We start from the raw sequence: 18796 nt of genomic DNA, 5'->3' as shown, positions 1-18796 counted from the left end.
TAGTTATAACCCATAACACCTGCATCACTTCAAGCTTTTACCGGACATCATGGCATCAAACCAAACTCGCTCACTAATACCTACAACTCCGATTCGGCTAGCTTTATACCCTTCCGGGGGCTGTCTTTTAACGATGCGATTAGGATCGAACCATCTACCTTCTGCTCTCGGGGCAGACGCTCTATCCCAAGTTTTGAGCTTGCGTTGCCATCGTCCCAAGTACTTTCCCTGGTGAAATGAGATGAACTGGTGTCCCTTAGTCAATTATTGTATAAAATACCCACAGTTCTGACCTCCTCACCCTAGGAGCGATTTACCAGCTACGTGTATAAAACACCAGTGTGTTCAATACCAATGTAGAAAACCCATGCTCTTTAAAGCAGCCTCACTCAAGCTGGAGTACTGCAAGGTTTAGATGTTTGCCTTTGCGTATTAATGATTTTACTGATAACTTCTGGTTAGACATATACGAATCCTATGTGCGCCTATGTAAGATATAACAAGATGCCATACGCCCTTCCTAATCCACTATTTATTTCCTGTGTTGATGATAAATCAGATTCTGTCCTTTAGAAAAAAAACGAGTTAATTCATTACTGTCCCGTAGATCTTGGGTCAACGACACTCGTGGGGGGCCTGTACATCCCCTTCCGACACAAGTGACGTTGGTCATGTGCTGCAAAGCACTGGACCTTGAAGTTTCACGGCTGTCGTGGATGTGTCCGTCTACGCCTCCCCACCCCATCCCTTTTCCCCCTCCCGATATGGGGTACTGGGGCATGTCAAACTTGGGGGCCATGGGAAACGTGTGACTGGAGTCAGAATAAGGGTGTTTTCGGTTATTCGAGGTCAAAGAGGACAACTGGTACATATACTACAAACAAAAAGTATGGGAACAGACTAAACTTGATAGTCATACACAAACTGTAACGTGGCATGGTCATTTATACGCTAATGAAAATGCAACTTTGTGTGTGCTCGATGTGCACTTTAAACTACATGTACATGTTTCGACATGCAGTGAGGCAACTGATTCAATATTCCTTGAGTTTCAGTGAAACACACCAGCACCATGTTTGTTTCAAACGCCCAGACACAACCGTGCATGTGGAAGACACACTTACCATGTAGCTTGTAGATCAAATATTTGCATCAGAACACCATTATTTAATTCAAATTTTAGCACCACAAGATCTCTATTTAAACGGATTCTTTGATCAAAACACCTGTTTCTTAATCGAATCTTTGCATCAAATCCCTAGTAATTAAATCGCATCTTAGCACATGAACACAACTATTTACATAAATAGCAGTTTCGAGTCGTTTTGATGTAGTAATGTTTCGACAAAACCGGGCTAACATAGTTGTAATATTGTCATAATATAGTAACAATATAGTCATATCCTACATACGGGGCGCTAGGGTAGTCTAGTGCTTAAATCGTTCGCTCCTATTCGAACGAGATCCACTGCCATGCATACAAAGGGTGAAGTCCATTTCTGGTGTCCCCCCGCCCGTGATGTTGCTGCCATATTGCGAGAGGAGGCGCAATGCCGTAATTGCTAGCGATATTTTAGCGATGTTTACAAAATTACTCCGCCGTTCGATAACTTAATGAAACGGAATCAATTATGATAACTTAATCCGCTATTCCCCGATGTGTCCAGCCCGTTCACTGCCACCGATCGTGTTTTTTTATATGACGCGGTGGAGGGGAATCATGGCAGTATAAATAGATATGTTCTCACAACTAACTGTAACAGTTGTCGCATATTTCTTATGCCATTCTTGAAATAATGCATATATCTATATCACACAGTAATCCTTAATAATTGATTGTGTGACAATTTGAGTGTATCTCTTTCAGTAGATTGATAGGGAAAGAAACATTTATTATCAACTTCCGAACTTGAACTTGCTATCATATAGGTGGTTGCCATGAAAAAGGGAAAATACCGGAACTGCGCACGCGCGATACTGATATATTGGCGATAACTGCTCCACGGCAATAACCGCACGCTGAACAGTACTCGCTCACCGTATCATACGTACCGTTGTGTGAATATGCCGTCCTAGAATTTATTTTTCAAAATGCATTTTAAGTACCCACGGAGGTTTGACCGCTATTTTACCTGGTTGGGGTGCTGGTCGACAAGCAATACTAAAATATCTTCTAACTGCCGACCCTGACAACAAAGAAGACGCCGGTGACAAGGATGAAGTGATATGGACGTCGTTGTAGACGCATAGTCACAACTAACGGTAAACTTATGTCTGGTTAAGTCGTTATCACTCAGAGGGTAGAGAGTCAAACTGATCGGTGTAGTCATGTCGACCGAGTTCCTGCCAGGTTGTTTGGGTGAGATCACTGTTGTGACTGGTATTTTTTAGCACTAACATTTCAATGACAGTTTGATGAATGTTTGCGCTTCATCATACTGTCATTTTTTTTTTATCTTACAACATACCATGACGTTACAATCTTTATCAAGGAGTGTTCTTGTCAGCATGGTTGATGATGTTTATGTATAGTCAATTATGTTTCACTGTCATAAAACTACAAGTATTAAAAGATGTTTAAACTGACTTAGTCATTCTTTACTATCTTTTGAAAGTTGGATTGCTTTTATTCTTCCAGTTTGGTATGACTTGATTCTAAAACGAACAATTTAGGGCCGTTCATAATTGATGGCTTGGGGAATGATGTTATTTGTTATGCTGAGGCAATGTGACTGACGACCACCAAAATATATGCACAGAGTTAGTGAACCCACCTGCATGTCATGTTCAAAATCACTTCCCACCCACCCGCCCCCATCATCCCACGCGAAGAAGCGATTTTTTCTTATCAGTTGTACCAATCACGACCCCTTTCTAAATATGCCATATGCTTTGCTGCTTGTTTGTTTCTATCCTCACTTGTTCTTGCTTGTCGATTCAAGAAGATGGAGTATATGATGTTCATGCTGCAACAGTGACGTGACTAAGATTACGGTATTCATAATATACTTGTAACACGTGTGGTTTAAAGGTTTTCCTGATTTGACAAACCATTTATACCTCCATATCATTTATGTCTACTATAAATATTCTAATGCCTCAAAACGCATATAAGTCTGACGACAATTTTGTGTTGGTTATGGGAATTGTTTACAATTCTCAGTGTGTGCGATCATTTGGTAACCTTTCAGTCAAAGGCTAAAGTTAGATTGTACGAACGCTTCTTTAATTATATTCTGGGATACGAGATTCAGAGTTACTTCCCCCTAAGCGTCCATGGTACTTCCGGTTACAGATGTAAACAATGTCAATCTAAGAACACATGCCACTGAATTTTGTATTTTTGGACGTTTCATCGTAACTGAGCGGAAACATGCAAGGTGCAGTTGGTGTCCCGTTAGTGCTTCTTTAAATATTAGTTGTCATATGAAAGAATATTCACATACTGAAAGAGTACTTGAAACGTTTTGATGAAAAATGTCAGATTGTGTTTAACCACTGATTCACTTTGTCCAAAGCAATGACACTATTGTCAGTAGTGATAGAGAAACTGAAAGTCAGTACGTCAGCATGCGATGGATCTATCGCTGTCCCTATGAAGGTTACACAGGATATACTAGCGTGCATCTCTATGGATAATAAATGACTGGAATATTAGTCAACGCAGACATGTTACTAGTAGGGCTTGGTGTTGGCAATATTGCACCATATTGAAATTCATGTACCCGAACTGGGATTACGTATTGCAATGTATTGGGAACTCAAGTGCTTGTCAGTGAGTGACACAAATCACATATGTCAATGCTATTTTCTACATTTTAAGACCCTAGCATATCATATTTTATGGTTCTGATAGCAACCATCTCAAAATTAGGTTGCATGTTGAGGGATTCTGTTATAGCATTACAGTATGCAGTTTTGTCACTCAATAGTGAAAGAAAACATATATTTGAATGAATGAATGAATGAATAAATGTCTGTGTAGATTTTAATTTAAACCATAAAGATAATCACATAAACTTCATATATGTTCTTAACCAATATACTGCTTCTCAGAAAAAAATTAATATATATATCCTTTGAAAGACATATTGTGATGTACAGGTATATCTGTAAGAGCGTGCAGTCCAGGTGCATAACTCATTAAGGATGCGTTAAGTCTTTGTGGTTCGAAGTCATAGTCTCATACTGTTACTAGGATTGCACAATATAACCGGTTTTCAGACATGAAGACAACATGTATTTTGATATGCTCATTGAATGTAGGTACATGTATTTTGAAATGAATTCAGAAGACTTTTTAACACATGGAAGTCTTTGAATATTTCTGTTTCTAAAATTGTTCCTTACCTTTATTTTATTTGTGACAAAAATTATGTACATTTTCATATGGTCATGAATGAAAGATTTTATTAAAGCTTGATCAATAATAGTGATTTTGTTGTGTTTTTTCTTTATAAATCAAGCATTAACTTGATTATGAGTACATTTTTTTAAAAAAACCTTTTTGCAATACATTGCAATACATTCTGCAGTATATGCTTTCGCATCACAATATATCACAGTATGAAAAGTTTCTGCAATGCCAACCCCTAACTATTACAAAATCAAAGCTGTGAATTCATAGTTAGTTGGTTTGCCTATGATTATTACAATAGTCATTTGGTGTGAGTACAGATGTATATATTGTCATCATTCCTCTGTACTTATATTAAATAAAAACTAATTACAGGTAGCAGAAGGCTTTAAAATGAAATGCTTTTTAATAAGGTTTTATTTTTTACAGTATTATGACACGTGACATTGACATGGGGCTGCAGTTGCGATCAGCTGTATTGCTAGTATGCACACAGAGGAAGGTCTTGCAGAGTGTCTCTTTCGGTTTGTAATTTTGGAAAGTTTTCTTTGATAATGTGTGACAGTACAAGTATGACAAGTGTGCAAAATAGCCGCCAGCCTACTAGCTCATTACCATGATGACTAGTGAAAATGACTGGGGAGATTTACAGGCCTGACTGGCTGGTGAATTGTCATGGGATTATTTCATAACTATATCTCTCTCTCCAACTTGTTAAGTTATAATACGATTTTAAGTCATGCAAGATTATGGCCTGATAAAAATGTTTATCATATTAGCAGCTTAATCATTAAATCTGTGTCGTGCTGACAATATCTTATTCTCATCCATGTTTGTAATGCAGCGGATTGTTCAGATTCAAGGCTAGTGAATTATTTTGAAGGCAAGCAACTTTCAGGCATAGCAAACCCGACTGACTAGCAAAATTTGGAAACTATTTTGCACACTGTTAATCACAGACACACACCTAATGTTATGAGTAAGCATTTGTAGAGTTTACAGACTTGCGTAGATAGAGACCTGTGAAATATCACGTGATTGACATCATGAGCATCAGTGTATGAGGGATCACTCTGGAGCAAATGGTCAATGGTGGCAAGTCTCTTTCTTAATCTGAACACAATGGGATTTTCAGAAGACATGATTGGATATTTCTAAGTTCTATACTATTATATAGTGTAAGTATGCATATATAGTGGGAATTTCTCCCCATGTTCAAATATAAATGTGATATTTTGTATTACAATGGGTAAAAATCCATAAATCCCTTCCCAAAGTGATCCCTGATGTATGCAGTTGGGATGAGATGACAATCATGATGTTACATATTACAAGCAAAAAGTATGGGAACATCTTAAAATTTTATAGTCATATCTAATCTTAAACATGCTGGTAAACTGTGATACTCTGTGGTAAATGAAATTCTTTGGTTGCTTAATGGGTACTTTAGCTTCTTCACTGCATGTTCTAACATGTCGTTTAAAGTGCCGATTTAGCACACAAAAAGTTGCATGTACCTTTGAGGATCGTTGACCTCACCATGCTTAAGTTTAGATATGAAAATAAACTTTAGGGTGGTCCCATACTTTTGGTTTGTGGTATATTACCAGCTAGAATTTTGTTTATGTTATTATTGCTTATCTAAAATAAACATGTTTTGATTATACTAGTAGTTGTGCTGAAGAAACATGTTGAATACTACATCAGTCAATTTGATTTCTTCCCTTGTTTTTAATGTTTCCAGACTTGTAGCATGGGTGTTGGTGGCTCATTCCTTCGAGGTCAGGATGATGACGACATACTTGGCACTGACCTTGACGGTAATGGGGTCATTAAAAGAATCCCCATCGAGATCAAGCCTCGAGGTAAACTCGGACCTCTCAGAAGCGTCACTTCCTTTGGGAAGAAGTCGAAAGGAGGAAGTCTACGTTCAGCTCTATCCATCGATCTTGAAAACCCAGAGGTTGACAGAATCAAGAAGGACTTTGATATGTACAAGCTCAACAAAGATAATGAAATTATGGCCATGCAGAAGAAAGAACAAAAACTGGAAATGGAAAACAAGCGAATGAGAGCAGAACTTTTGGCGCTGCAGAACACGTGTACCAAACTCCGGAATGAGAAGGAGAGCTGTCTGGATGCAGAGATGCAGGCACTAGCAAGGGCTTCAGCTTTTGAAAGTGATAGAGATAAAGTTCAACGGCAGTTTAAGGTGACAAGTGATTGTTGTGTGATGTCATGTCGAAAATTAAACTCTGAGAGTCTTGAAGCACAGTGATAGGAACTGGCATTATCATGATCTTTGAATTACACACTAACTGTGGTAATATTTACTAATGAAGTGCTCTTTAACTCTTTTTAACTCTTTTTGAATCGAGTATGCTTTGACCTCTTCATTATGTGAATGCTTATATGATGCCTTACTGTCACCTTTGGGCTGTAGGGTAGCCTGGTGGTAAATGTGTTCGCTCGTCATGCTGAAGATCAGGGTTCAATTCCCCACATGGGTGCAGTGTGTGAAGTCCATTTCTTGTGTCCACCATCATGCTATTGCTGAATCATCACTTAACACAGAGAAAATTCACTTGTTGTGGGGGCGCGGTGGGTCAACTGGCTAAAGCTCCAGGCTAGTGATCCAGTGAGGTTGAGGTGTCGGGATCGAGCCCATCTGCGACCTGGAGTCAGCTTTGTGTGCAGACTCAGTTCATGTTGTCACAACCCCTAGTGTACAGTACACAACCCTGGGCACTTAAAAGAACAAACGAATCCGTGACATATGGCCAGATGGTGGATACATGAATATGTGCAAACACCTAGTTGCGGGTACAGCAACATGCAGTAAACTTGGACAAAGGACCGTGACTATGTGTCCCAGTGTATCCAGGTGTATTATGTACCTCGTTAGGATGACAGAGCCACAATACACTCGGTGCGCCTAGTGACAGCAAGAGTTGTATTCACCCCAGGGAGCTGAGATTGACAATGTGATGTGACGTTGAGATTGACATCCATTGGTCAAGGGAAACAAATATCAGCGCCTTGCGCACGCACTAGTTGCATGGATATGTACATTATTTAACTATCCAATAATAATAGTCGTGATAATTATGTTGTTAATGTTCTTGATCAGTTTCAGTTGTTGAGACAGTATGTCTTACTCTAAAAAGTTTTTTTTTGTTGATGAACTGCAACAACTTTGCATTCTTGATGATAAATTATCTTAATGCAGTGTGGAATGTTTCTAACATTCAGATATTTCGAGAAACAAAGGAAAATGAAATTCAAAATCTTCTTCGAGCTAAACGAGAGCTGGAGTGTAGATTAACCAAGCTGTCCCATGGCTTTACACCAGAAGATCTGGACACAGCATCAAGGTCTGAGGAAACTTCTATTGGTGAGTGGGGTAGCCTTGTTGGTAAAGCGTTTGCTCATCCTGACTAAGATTCGGGTTTGAATCTTGAATGCAAAGTGGGAAGCCCATATTTTCATCTTCTATGTGATATTGTTAGAATGCTGATGAAGTGCCATAGAGCCATATTTATTCTGACAAACTAAAGGTTTAACCTTTCACATGATCCAAAAATACAAGTCATAAGGTTATTTGTAAACAGTTTGCATACAAATCATAAATATTTCCTTATCCTGACTCATGCTTAACTGCTTACTCTCCTCTTCCTGGCGAAGGTAGTGGAACACCTGAAATCCCTTGAAGTTCCCTTCTAAAAGAAGCGGACATAAAATTCACACTCACCCATGTATTACCTCCCTTGCCACGCACATGGTCAGCTGACCACCATGATACTTCACTCTCTCCCTATCGCCTGACAAGGGCGGCTGGAGACACCTGGGGTCCCGTATACGGTGATAAGTTTTTCATTCTTTTGGTTTTTCTAACTAAATTTGTGTTGTATGCAGTTTTTTGCTTGTATATGTTTATTATTATTATATAAATTTGTGATTATTGTGCCTTTTCTAACATGTATTTCATCAACTGAGACTTAGTTAGTCTCAGTTGACCTGCATGTAGTTTGGCCAGCATGTAAACCTTTATGTTCTGCTCATACTCGTAAATTTTGCATTAAATTGTCTGAAGCAGATCCAGGTCCAGATCATTGGGTCGCAGCACAAGGAAGGATATACCCACGCTGAGTTAGTGCACTCGCACAAGTAGTTTTACTTAGGGGAGTGACATCACATGCTCGCATGAGTGCACTCGTGGATGGACTCGTCGACAGAGAAGGTCTCCTTCAGTCTCCCCTATTCATAGAAGAAGTCGTATGCAGTCATGCTCCCCTTCAGACTTAGACTCACACAGTCGGGATCATCGGAGATCTATAAATTTGTCTTACTCTAGGAAGAACAAAGTTAGACAACATCGTGATTTGTCACAGGAGGAAGCCCTATTTTCAGATTCAGAAGTCACATCGTGGATCATGAATGGTCTGGACTTATGTCTCATTATCCATGGATTCCAACTAACCCAACACTTATACGATGAAGAAGGAAGACATGCGAAGACATGCAACAACTACAAGTTCATCAGCAGTCCCTGCAACGATCTTTCGAGATAGACGACATTCAGACGGGCTCGATTTAGACTCGCATCGCAAGTTCAGCAATCCTGCAAACGAGGAGGAATGAATGTTCCTGTCAACTGTCGTCACTCAGAAGAAGGATCAACAGTTTACGTCCGAACACCTTGTCTCAACTACTGCAGGACCGAATCTACTCCCTCGACAAGATTGAAGAGGTAACAAGGATGATTGCTCAAGATGTTACAGAAGTCATGATGATCAAGTCCATCGACACCTTGACAATGGTGCTCGAGCAGACGGATGCATCCTAAACCAACACTCGCTCTCATCGGTCCTTTTTAGGACCACCAAACAACCCAAAAGAATACTTGATGTAAACTTGACATAAAATGAAAGAAAACAATGAAGTCAATAAGCCAAGCAGACAAGTCAACAATGAACACATCACAAAGATTCTTCAAGATGACTGCAACATACTACTGCAAAGTACACCTCTGATCACAAGAGATGACGGTATTATCATCGTTGGAAACATTTTGACACATCTACCTGGAAGACAATTTGTCTACATCAGCTTCAAGCGGCGGAAGTGTTTTTGCGTGCATTACACTTCTAGACACGTGTTCACCAAACAGCATGGTTATGGACAAGCCTAAATGCTAGCAAGGGTATCACTGTTAGAACAAGATTTCACGATGATCAGTTATCTGCTACACAGGTGACGTCATGTATACAATCCCCCCCCCCCCCTCCCGAGAGACAACACCCTGTAAAGAAGGCCAGTGACGTTACATCTACAATCTGATTGGTCCTCGAGAGACATGAGAATGTGATATTATTTTTCCAGTCCTAAGAAATCGTCTACATTTGACCTACAGTCATTCAACGATGGAAAGATGTCGTTTACATGCTAGTTGAGCAGTCTACAGCGTCATTTGATTGTTTAGAGTTAGACGGCGTAGAGATCTTCTACAGTGGATTCAATGTTGCCTATCAGGAGGATTACAGCAATGAAGGGCAGTTTCTGATAAATAGACTTCCTTGGAATATCAACACGTTCAACATTGATGATCTGAAGACGAAGAATGACGCATTTTCACGGCATACAAGCTCATCATGGGAGAAGTTGACTCAGTCTACAGTTGGACTTCACTATCAGGCTACTAACTTAGCTGGAATGACTAGAAAATCTAATCCTTTTCAACGGCCAGCATTAACAATGGACAGTCCTACCATTTGGAATATCTTGGGCCCCATGGCTATTTACTACTTTGAATTAGATTGTAGTTCCGGAGGACCGGTGGGTCAGGGTTCAAGATATGATAATGCAAGCTCTACTCTCTCCGCTAACACTTCGACAATGGCAGTGTCTACTAGGCCTCCTCACGTCAGAGCAAGATTTGACCAGAAGAGGAAGTTGCATCGCTTACAATGATTTTTGAATCCTTATCTCAACAAAAGACGACAGATTCCGCTCACAGACAGCCTGAGGCCTTTTCTGATGTGGTGGACACGCTGATCGAATGTCTGCACAGGAACCTATATGTTAGAGCCGGTATTCAACAGCCATCTCTATGTAGACGCATCTCTACAAGGATGGGGAGCTCATCTAGGAAACAAGGTAGCAGCAGGAATCTGGAATGAAGAGGACCAGGCTCTTCACATCAACCAGCTGGAAATGAAAGCAGTCATTCATGCCATCCACCACTGGTCGACAGCATTGAGAGACAAGTTATTAATGATCCACACGGACAACTCAGCAGTAGAAAAAGGGATCTTCTGCGAACAAGGTGACTCATCCTCAAATAGCAGATTGTGTATGCTATTTACGTCATTCTAAGGGTCTGAAAGGTTCTACATTATCTACATACTTAGCTGCTCTCAGCTCACTTGTCACCATGGGATCAGGGGCCAAGCTAACTAAAGTACCGGAGCTTCTTGCCTTACTACGTTCGTTCAAGTTGCAAGATCAACAACACAGATTTAGTGCTTCAGTGTGGGACCTAAATATTGTGCTCCAACATCTTACGAGTGATGTGTATGAACCACTTGATCAGACGTCAACTGAAGTGGTGACTCAAAAGACGCTATTTTGACTTGCCCCGGCTACAGCTGCAAGACTGTCAGAAACTCATGCTCTAGACTTTAATCGAACGAAGTTTGATACAAGTCACCAAGAAACAGCTCATTTGGATCTAAGATGGGATTTCATAGCAAAGAATCAACTACCAGGTCAACTGGATAGACAGTTCCATTTACCGCTTTTGTCTTCAATCTTAGGACCTCACAATACACAAGATTTATCATTTTGTCCAGTCAGAGCACTGAAAATATACATTGCACATACCAAGTCTAGAAGGCAACATTTCAAGCGTCTTTTTTTCTATATCCACTGAGACACCTACGGAAGTATCTCGCAACACTATGTCAGTGTAGATCATAGCTGTTACATTACGGATCCTGCGTGAGCCTCCAACCCACACGAAGTCAGAGCCTTGGCCTCTACATTAGCGCTACATTAGAATTGCTCGCTATCAACTATAATGGAGGGCTGCTTTTGGAAATCAAACACAATGTTTACCAACCATTATCTACGAGACATAGCCAAAGAGGACATTTCTGGCATCATCAGTTTAGGCCACTGGTCATTGCTCAGCAACTAACAGTTCCCCAACGACGCTGACTTAACTCACCCAATTTATCACGTGACTTGTGGAAGCCAGACGCTCTGCAGATTATTTTGGTGGAAAGTCCATGCACACGTCTTAAACAGACTAGCAAGAGTGATTATGACCCTATACTCGTAATGAAGATACTTGTACACAAAGAGGGGTCGCAACTAGTATTGATTGCTATATCTTGACATTTAGTTGCATCAGAAACTAGCAGGATGCGAGTTACTTTTGATGTCATCACGTGCCAGTCAACAAAGCCTTCTATGGAAGACAAGTTCGACTGGATGTAATTCCCCCAAAATCTACAATGAATATGAGAAGAATAGGACTGAATTATTGGATGTAATGTGGAACAGAAAGCAGAATCCAGAGTGGTCTGACCCACCGTCAGATTCTGCAAGCAATTAAGCATGAGTCAGGATAAGAAAAAATATGCAATTTTCTGAATAAAATTGATATTTTATACTTATCCTGACTCATGGCGAAAGCCCTCTCAGCCGCCCCTCACAGACACATGCTGAATTCTAATATTCTCGTGTCGGGCAATTATAGAAGAGAGTGAAGTATCATGGTGGTCAGCTGACCATGTGCGTTGCAAGGGAGGTAATACATGGGTGAGTGCGAATTTTACGTCCGCTTCTTTTAGAAGGGAACTTCAAGGGATTTCAGGTGTTCCACTACCTTCGCCAGGAAGAGGAGAGTAAGCAATTAAGCATGAGTCAGGAAAAGTATAAAATATCAGTTTTGTTCAGAAAATTACATTATTCATGTCACGTTTTACTTAAAAATGTTATATTAAAAATAGAGAAATTTAATTGATGTATTTTAGCCTGTCTCTGTTAATTTAACATTCTCCAGTTATTGAAGGACTTAAAATGAAAAATAAATAATTTTGAATGGAAGTTTTTAAGGGAGAAAATTATAAACTAGCATGTCAAGAGATAGTCTTGCAGTATCTATGATGTTTTGTGAAGGTAACTCGAACCCTGGAGACTGGTGGACAGCCTTGGAGAGTGAACCTTCCCTGGGTAGCACAGTGCAGCTTCATCAGCCAGCTTTCCTCCGTGGTCCTGAGTTCGCCAATAATATCATGGAGCTGGAAGGACCCTTCACAAACGTTAATAAAGGTTAGTCATAGATTTGAGATGGAAACCTTGTTCTATCTTTGGATATGTTTGAATACATCTTCCTAATAACAAAAAGTCATAGATTACTCTAGCTCTGGGACAGACCTGGCTGTTCTACAGGTCTTTTGGCAGAACAACCTCTGAGTTTGAAGTTGCTGACCTTGTATTGCAGGTTTGCATATATTAGTGGTTTTACTTGCACATATTTCAAAATATAAATTCATAAAATACAGCCATGAATGAAAAACAAGGGGCTTTACATCCTGACAAGGAACTCATAAATACTGACATACAGGTCATGATACTAATTCAAACATTATAGCTTCCCAGCATGTGTTAATCAGCCATTGTGAAAGAATTCAGAATTACAGTAAAACAGCTGCCTGAGCTGAAGAAAACTTGAAGTGTGTGTTTCACTGATTCTTGGACATGCAGCTTCTTTGTTCAAAGTGAGAAATGGGGGATTTATTGTTCAGAAATTACAGGAATTTATTTCCATCCTGGGTGGGATACACAGTATTCTGTTATGGGAACCAATTAGATTTCAGCATTAAGATACATCCTCTTGTTCAGGCTGTTTGAACATCAACAGTGTGAAGTGAGAAGTTTAGTGAAATAGTGATGTGAGATGTGCTTAGCTACCATTTCATAAAAAGTCTGGTCCTAGATTTTTTAAGCTCTCTTAGCATTAAGATCATCATAAGTTAATGCTAATGTATGGCACTTACGTCTGTCTTAGCTCTAAGAGTAAGTCTAGCTCTTTGAAAGTCTAGGCCCTGGGCTTACACATGATTTTTCCTAAAACAATTTGGGGAAACCCTCAATAATATCAAGATATGAAGTTTGACAACCCATCAGGCTTACATAAAAAAAATGGCTTGTAATGAGCCTAAAGAAACTAGAAAGCAGAATGGCATCATTTTGGTACATGTAGTATATCCATGAATAATCTTGAGCAGACGACTGGAGCACCGCCTTAGCGAACCTTGCCCAGGTGATCCCCACCATCCCCGACCACAGCATCAGCAGCGTGTGCCGCCTCTACATCTCCGCACCCAGCAACATGCACCCGGAGGTTGAACTCCTGGCAAAGGTAGATAAGTATTGCATTGCAGTATTACCAGGTTCAGTAAACATTGGGGGAGATTTTAAGCACACAGGAAATATTGCAAAAGGCATTATAAATAGCACAGGCTGGGATATTGCATGACATGTAGTGATGGATGTGTTCACTGACTCGCTGTTTACAGGCTGCCGTCAAATAGCTGGAATATGGCTGAAAGAGGCATTATACAACAACCAATTAATCAGTTGTTTTACATGCTGTATATGCATTGGAACAGAAGGGATCTCACAAACTCTTAATCTCTGTATTGTGCTCCATCGGTATCAGTGAGGATTGGAAGTGTTTTTGGCATGTTTTGGCTCAGATTCCATCGCAAACAAAGATCAGCTGTTTAAAAGTCACATGCAGCATAAAACACAACTGTGCCAGTTATGTTAGCTTTGGTATGCACTTACCAAAACAAATCATAAAAATGCCAATTCAACCTATAAAGTTGAAAATAAAAAAGCAATGAAATAAAGACAGCAAAATCAGAGTTCAAACAATACACTGATTTTCCCCTGGCTCTGGGGGAAAAAGTGGTTTCAACAGGTATGCTGCACTGCGCTGTGATCATAACCAATGCACAGTGAATAGGTTTGTGGTGCTAAAAACAGTATGCATGCCCGGGGAATGAAGTCGTGAGCAGTAGTCTAATCTTGGTTGTGTACACAAACAAGTAAATAATCTACTGATTACATGCACAACTTCAATCATTAACCACATGCAATTTGACATTAACACCTGTCGAGCTTATATGCAATAAACAAAGAGCCGGCTAAGGGTATCTGCAAATGAACCAGTGGCCACTGAGAAGGATTCGTTACACTAGAGTGCACACCCACAGGCTCTGACCAAGTTCGGTCTCCCAAGTGCTTTGTTTCGAAGTAGGTTAACCCAAGTACAAAATATTGCACGTTTGATTTGTGATTATATGCTTATTATTCTGTTCATTTGTTCTTCGTTAATCACTAGTGCATTTTATATATCATGAATAAGTGATAGCTGTGTTATAATTATGTTTGATTTGGGGGTTCTACGTGACCTTTAAGTAATGTAGTGAAGTACATCTGCAGGAGTATGCCCCCAGTTTGAACAGTCTGTGTGAGAGTGAAGGGAGAGGTCTCGTCATCGTTCATCTGCCGTATGACGACAGTGAAAACTTGTCACCACTCGTAAGTGTCATCATCAGTAATTTACATTTATCTTTGTTACAGCTTTACCAATATTGTATCATTATTAGATGTGTTTTGTGTACAAAGACCAATGTTTGTTTCATCAAAATATGGTTAGTTAATCAAAATATCATTCGAGAATCAGTTTCAGTATAATTAGCTACTGGTACTTTTCATGCTGAATAACATTCTGCATTGTTTATTCCTTTTTGTCTTACAGATGGTTGAGAGACAAATCAAAATGAGAAAGAAACAGATTGAACTAGCCTCTGTATTTCTTGTGCTGCTTGGAGACACTACAAACAGGTAGTACTGTCATAACTGATCTTAACATACAGTGTTTTTCAAGAATTTGTTTATGCAAATTTCAGATTTTACATGTGTGAGATTTTAAAGTTTCAGATTTACATGTTTCAGGTTAATGTGTCAGATTTACATGTTTCAGGTTAACATGTGTCAGGTTTACTTGTTTCAGGTTGACATGTGTCAGATTTACTTGTTTCAGGTTTACATGTGTCAGATTTACTTGTTTCAGGTTGACATGTTTAGATTTACATGTTTCAGGTGAATATGTGTTAGATTTACGTGTTTTAGGTTAACATGTTTTTGATTTATGTGTTTTAGGTTAACTTGTTCCAGTTTTACAAATATCAGATTTACATGTGTGAGGTTTGAAAGTTTCAGATTTGCATGTTTCAGGTTTACAAGTTTTGAGGTGAAACATGGTCATCTGGAGAGTACTGAAATCCGGCCCACAGTCTACTGCTTTAGGGAAACGGGTAACAAGAGGTCAGAAACTGGATAAGATTGTTACTGAGTTTATTAGCTTTTGCCTGTTTGTTCAGTAAATGGGTACCAAGTGGGATGAGATGGAAATGTAACCGCAGCTCGGGTTGCGTATTTCTTAGGGAAATGAAAATGGAAATTGAGTGCACTTAAAATAATTCAGTGCTATGAGCATTCAATTGATGAATTAAAATTGGTCTGTTATTGAACTGCTGTACAGAGTGGTTCCATCTAAGTAATCTATATTTTTCGATTCAGATGGACTGACATATTCTTTGTGATATTTGGAATTGTGTTTCCATTATATTTTAATGCAGGACTAGTCAGGGTGAAGCTAAAGAAATAAAGACTAAGGTCAAAGAAAGCCGCAATGTCAAGGTCATCTCAGGGTACTCATCGCCAAATAAGGGAGCAGAGATGGTTTACACGGAACTGGTCAAGATATTCAAAATGGTGATTATGCAACATGCTGAACAAGAAAAAAAAGAGTAATAAGTTTGATAATTAGTACAATAATATGGACTGTGTTCTTCTGCAATAGTGTTGTGAAGGGTCATAAAATTGTTATGTTTCTCATTTTCAAGGAAAATGTGGAACCGAAGATTCACTTTGTTTGCGGATCTTCCCCCTTGCATTTGTGCATACAGCAAGGTCATTTCTGGGTGTCTATTCTCCCAATAACAAATTGCAGAATTTCACTTTCTTGCTGTTAGACCCACTCATATATTATTATGTGTCACAAATACACTACAAAGTCACAACCAATCCTTCAGTTATACAACATCTTGTATTGAGTCATATAACAGATAGAATTTGTCAATTTAAGGAGCTAGGAGTAAGTCTGTGTGAGAAGACGGAAGCGGAAGAGCTGACTACAGACGCCCCTGAGCTGTTTGAGGGGGTGGTGTGGGATGTCCACTATGATTATGAACAGATGGAGGCTCTCAGCTATGCTGTGTACTCCAGTTGTGAACTGGGTTTTGAAAGGGTAAGGTTAATTATAAAATTATAATTATTTTGCTATTCCTTGAATAGACATTACTATTTCCACAAAGTGGATTATTTGTCTCCTATGAAAACTGTTCATGACACCCATAATATAAAAGGTTGTTCTCTAAGAGTACTGTTTAACCATTCTTTCAGAGAAAGACCACATGCAGCAGTGTTAATCACAATATATTTGTGAGTTTAATTGTTAAATTTTCATACAGTACTATGAGAGACTGAACGCCCATGTGTCTTCAGCCGGTCCTCTACCACCCCTGCTGGTGACCGGTGGCTCAGGGTCAGGACGATCACTCCTCCTGTCAAAGTGGTCAGTATTCATTCTTATTAAATACAAAGGGGAAAATATTGGGGTTCATATTTTTCATAAGATGCTGTAGGACAAATTATTACTTTGTCATGATGTCGTCATGAACAGTGGTGTGACATTATGTTTCTTCTATGATGTTGTGTTCTACCTGCAGTGACAGCAGGTAGCTAGTCTATGTTTGAAAGTAGATTTGGATATATTTTCTTCAGTTTGACATGTTGGGTAATAAACAGGTTATTATGTTCGTGCCCATATCATCCTGTGTTTATAACATTTGTGCCTAAATATCAGTACATTCCTCTCTCTTACTTAGGAAATAACACATTTAGTGGAAGTCGAGGTGGCTGAGCGGGTTAGGTGGCTGACTTTGTATGCTGGCGATTAGGTGCCTGACTCTGAGGATGTGGGTTTGAATCCCAGATGTCTCTCAACCAAAAAAGTACTAGAATTTGTACTTTACTAAGAAATTGTAACCCTAAATATGACATATGTTGCACAATTAGAAACTCATGTCGTAAGCATAGTATGACATGGGCTGTCATATGATATCATCCGTATATACTCAAGCTACCAGGATATGGATGATACTGATGACAATGGTACATAATAACATTTACTCACTTGCCCTGCTGAACTGACCCATGTGAGGTGGTCAAAAAATGATCTGCTCAATAAGAACTACAGCTGACTCTGGAAGGGATCCTTTTGAAAGTCACATTTGTTTGACAAGTCTGTGACTTTGCCGTCACAATATCTTATTGTTGTTTACTTATTTATGTTGTTTGCTTGTCTAACCTATGGAATTAGATATCTAACCAGAGATGATACAGGTTAGAATTGTTCTACAGCAACCCATGCAAGAGACGACCAACAGGAACGGTTGGTCAGACTCGCAGACTTGGTTGAAACGTCATCATATCCCATCTGTTCTTGATGTTGATCACTGGATTGTCTGGTCCAGATTTGATTATTTACAGACCAGTGCCATATAGCAGGAATATTGCTGAGTGTTCTGTTAAGCAAACAAACAAGCAGTTAGATTTCTTTATAATGAAGTATATGTGATTAACATATCGTAAAGGCTATGCAATAGAAATGCACTCATAAGCATGTCTGAATGAGAAAGGCTAAGTGGTTCATTGATCTTGATAGGACAGAAGGATGTGATTAGACAGAAGAGACCATTTGACATTGTTACATGCAAGATTGTACCTGTTACCCTGCCTGGTACTTTGCATTTTGGTGAGAAAACAAGGACGGCTCGGGTCAGTCAATCTACTGTGTCTGAGTAAGATATCCATGATAAAATGCACATACAGTGGAAACCTGATACGTACAATTTCAAGGGACTTGCCAAAATTGTTTATTTATCAGGTATTTTCCTTATCCAAACCCATCAAAACCTACATGTCACACGACTATAATGGCGACCTACTGCAAGTCATTCATCATGTAAATTGGATAAACTAATTTGTCTACTTGCTGATAATCACAGGCTACACAGAACGACGAACAACTTATCAGGGCTGGTCTCCATGTTTGTGATTAGCTGACACATGCAACTCAAGTTGGATTATGTGCTAACTTTGTTATCAAGTCTCATTTGTTAAGTAATTTACTTCTAGTGACTGTGAGAAGACGTTTATTTAAGCAGTAATGTTTACTTATGTGAGTTTAGTTAACCAGACTCTAATAGTGATAATTAATAAAGAAATTTGCCG

The 18796-nt window shown here is 39.3% G+C and overlaps 1 protein-coding gene across 1 annotated transcript in view; it reads left to right on the top strand.

Moving 5' to 3' along the window:
* Window positions 1–3276: 3276 nt before the first annotated feature.
* The window catches only part of LOC137298550 (nephrocystin-3-like), a 31937-nt gene continuing 16417 nt past the window's right edge, over window positions 3277–18796 (top strand). The window contains exons 1-12 of the mRNA XM_067830852.1: window positions 3277–3380; window positions 4787–4881; window positions 6102–6569; window positions 7610–7751; window positions 12542–12694; window positions 13654–13787; window positions 14876–14974; window positions 15195–15280; window positions 15674–15763; window positions 16078–16213; window positions 16587–16748; window positions 16972–17075. Of these exons, the coding sequence (XP_067686953.1) occupies window positions 6111–6569; window positions 7610–7751; window positions 12542–12694; window positions 13654–13787; window positions 14876–14974; window positions 15195–15280; window positions 15674–15763; window positions 16078–16213; window positions 16587–16748; window positions 16972–17075 (1565 nt within the window). The 5' untranslated portion in view covers window positions 3277–3380; window positions 4787–4881; window positions 6102–6110. The remainder of the gene's footprint in view (window positions 3381–4786; window positions 4882–6101; window positions 6570–7609; window positions 7752–12541; window positions 12695–13653; window positions 13788–14875; window positions 14975–15194; window positions 15281–15673; window positions 15764–16077; window positions 16214–16586; window positions 16749–16971; window positions 17076–18796) is intronic.

This window comes from Haliotis asinina, chromosome 10 (genome assembly GCF_037392515.1).
Source record: "Haliotis asinina isolate JCU_RB_2024 chromosome 10, JCU_Hal_asi_v2, whole genome shotgun sequence".
NCBI classification, from domain to species: Eukaryota; Metazoa; Mollusca; class Gastropoda; order Lepetellida; family Haliotidae; genus Haliotis; species Haliotis asinina.
Note: the sequence above shows the minus strand (reverse complement) of the source record. Positions and strands in the feature narration are given on the sequence as shown.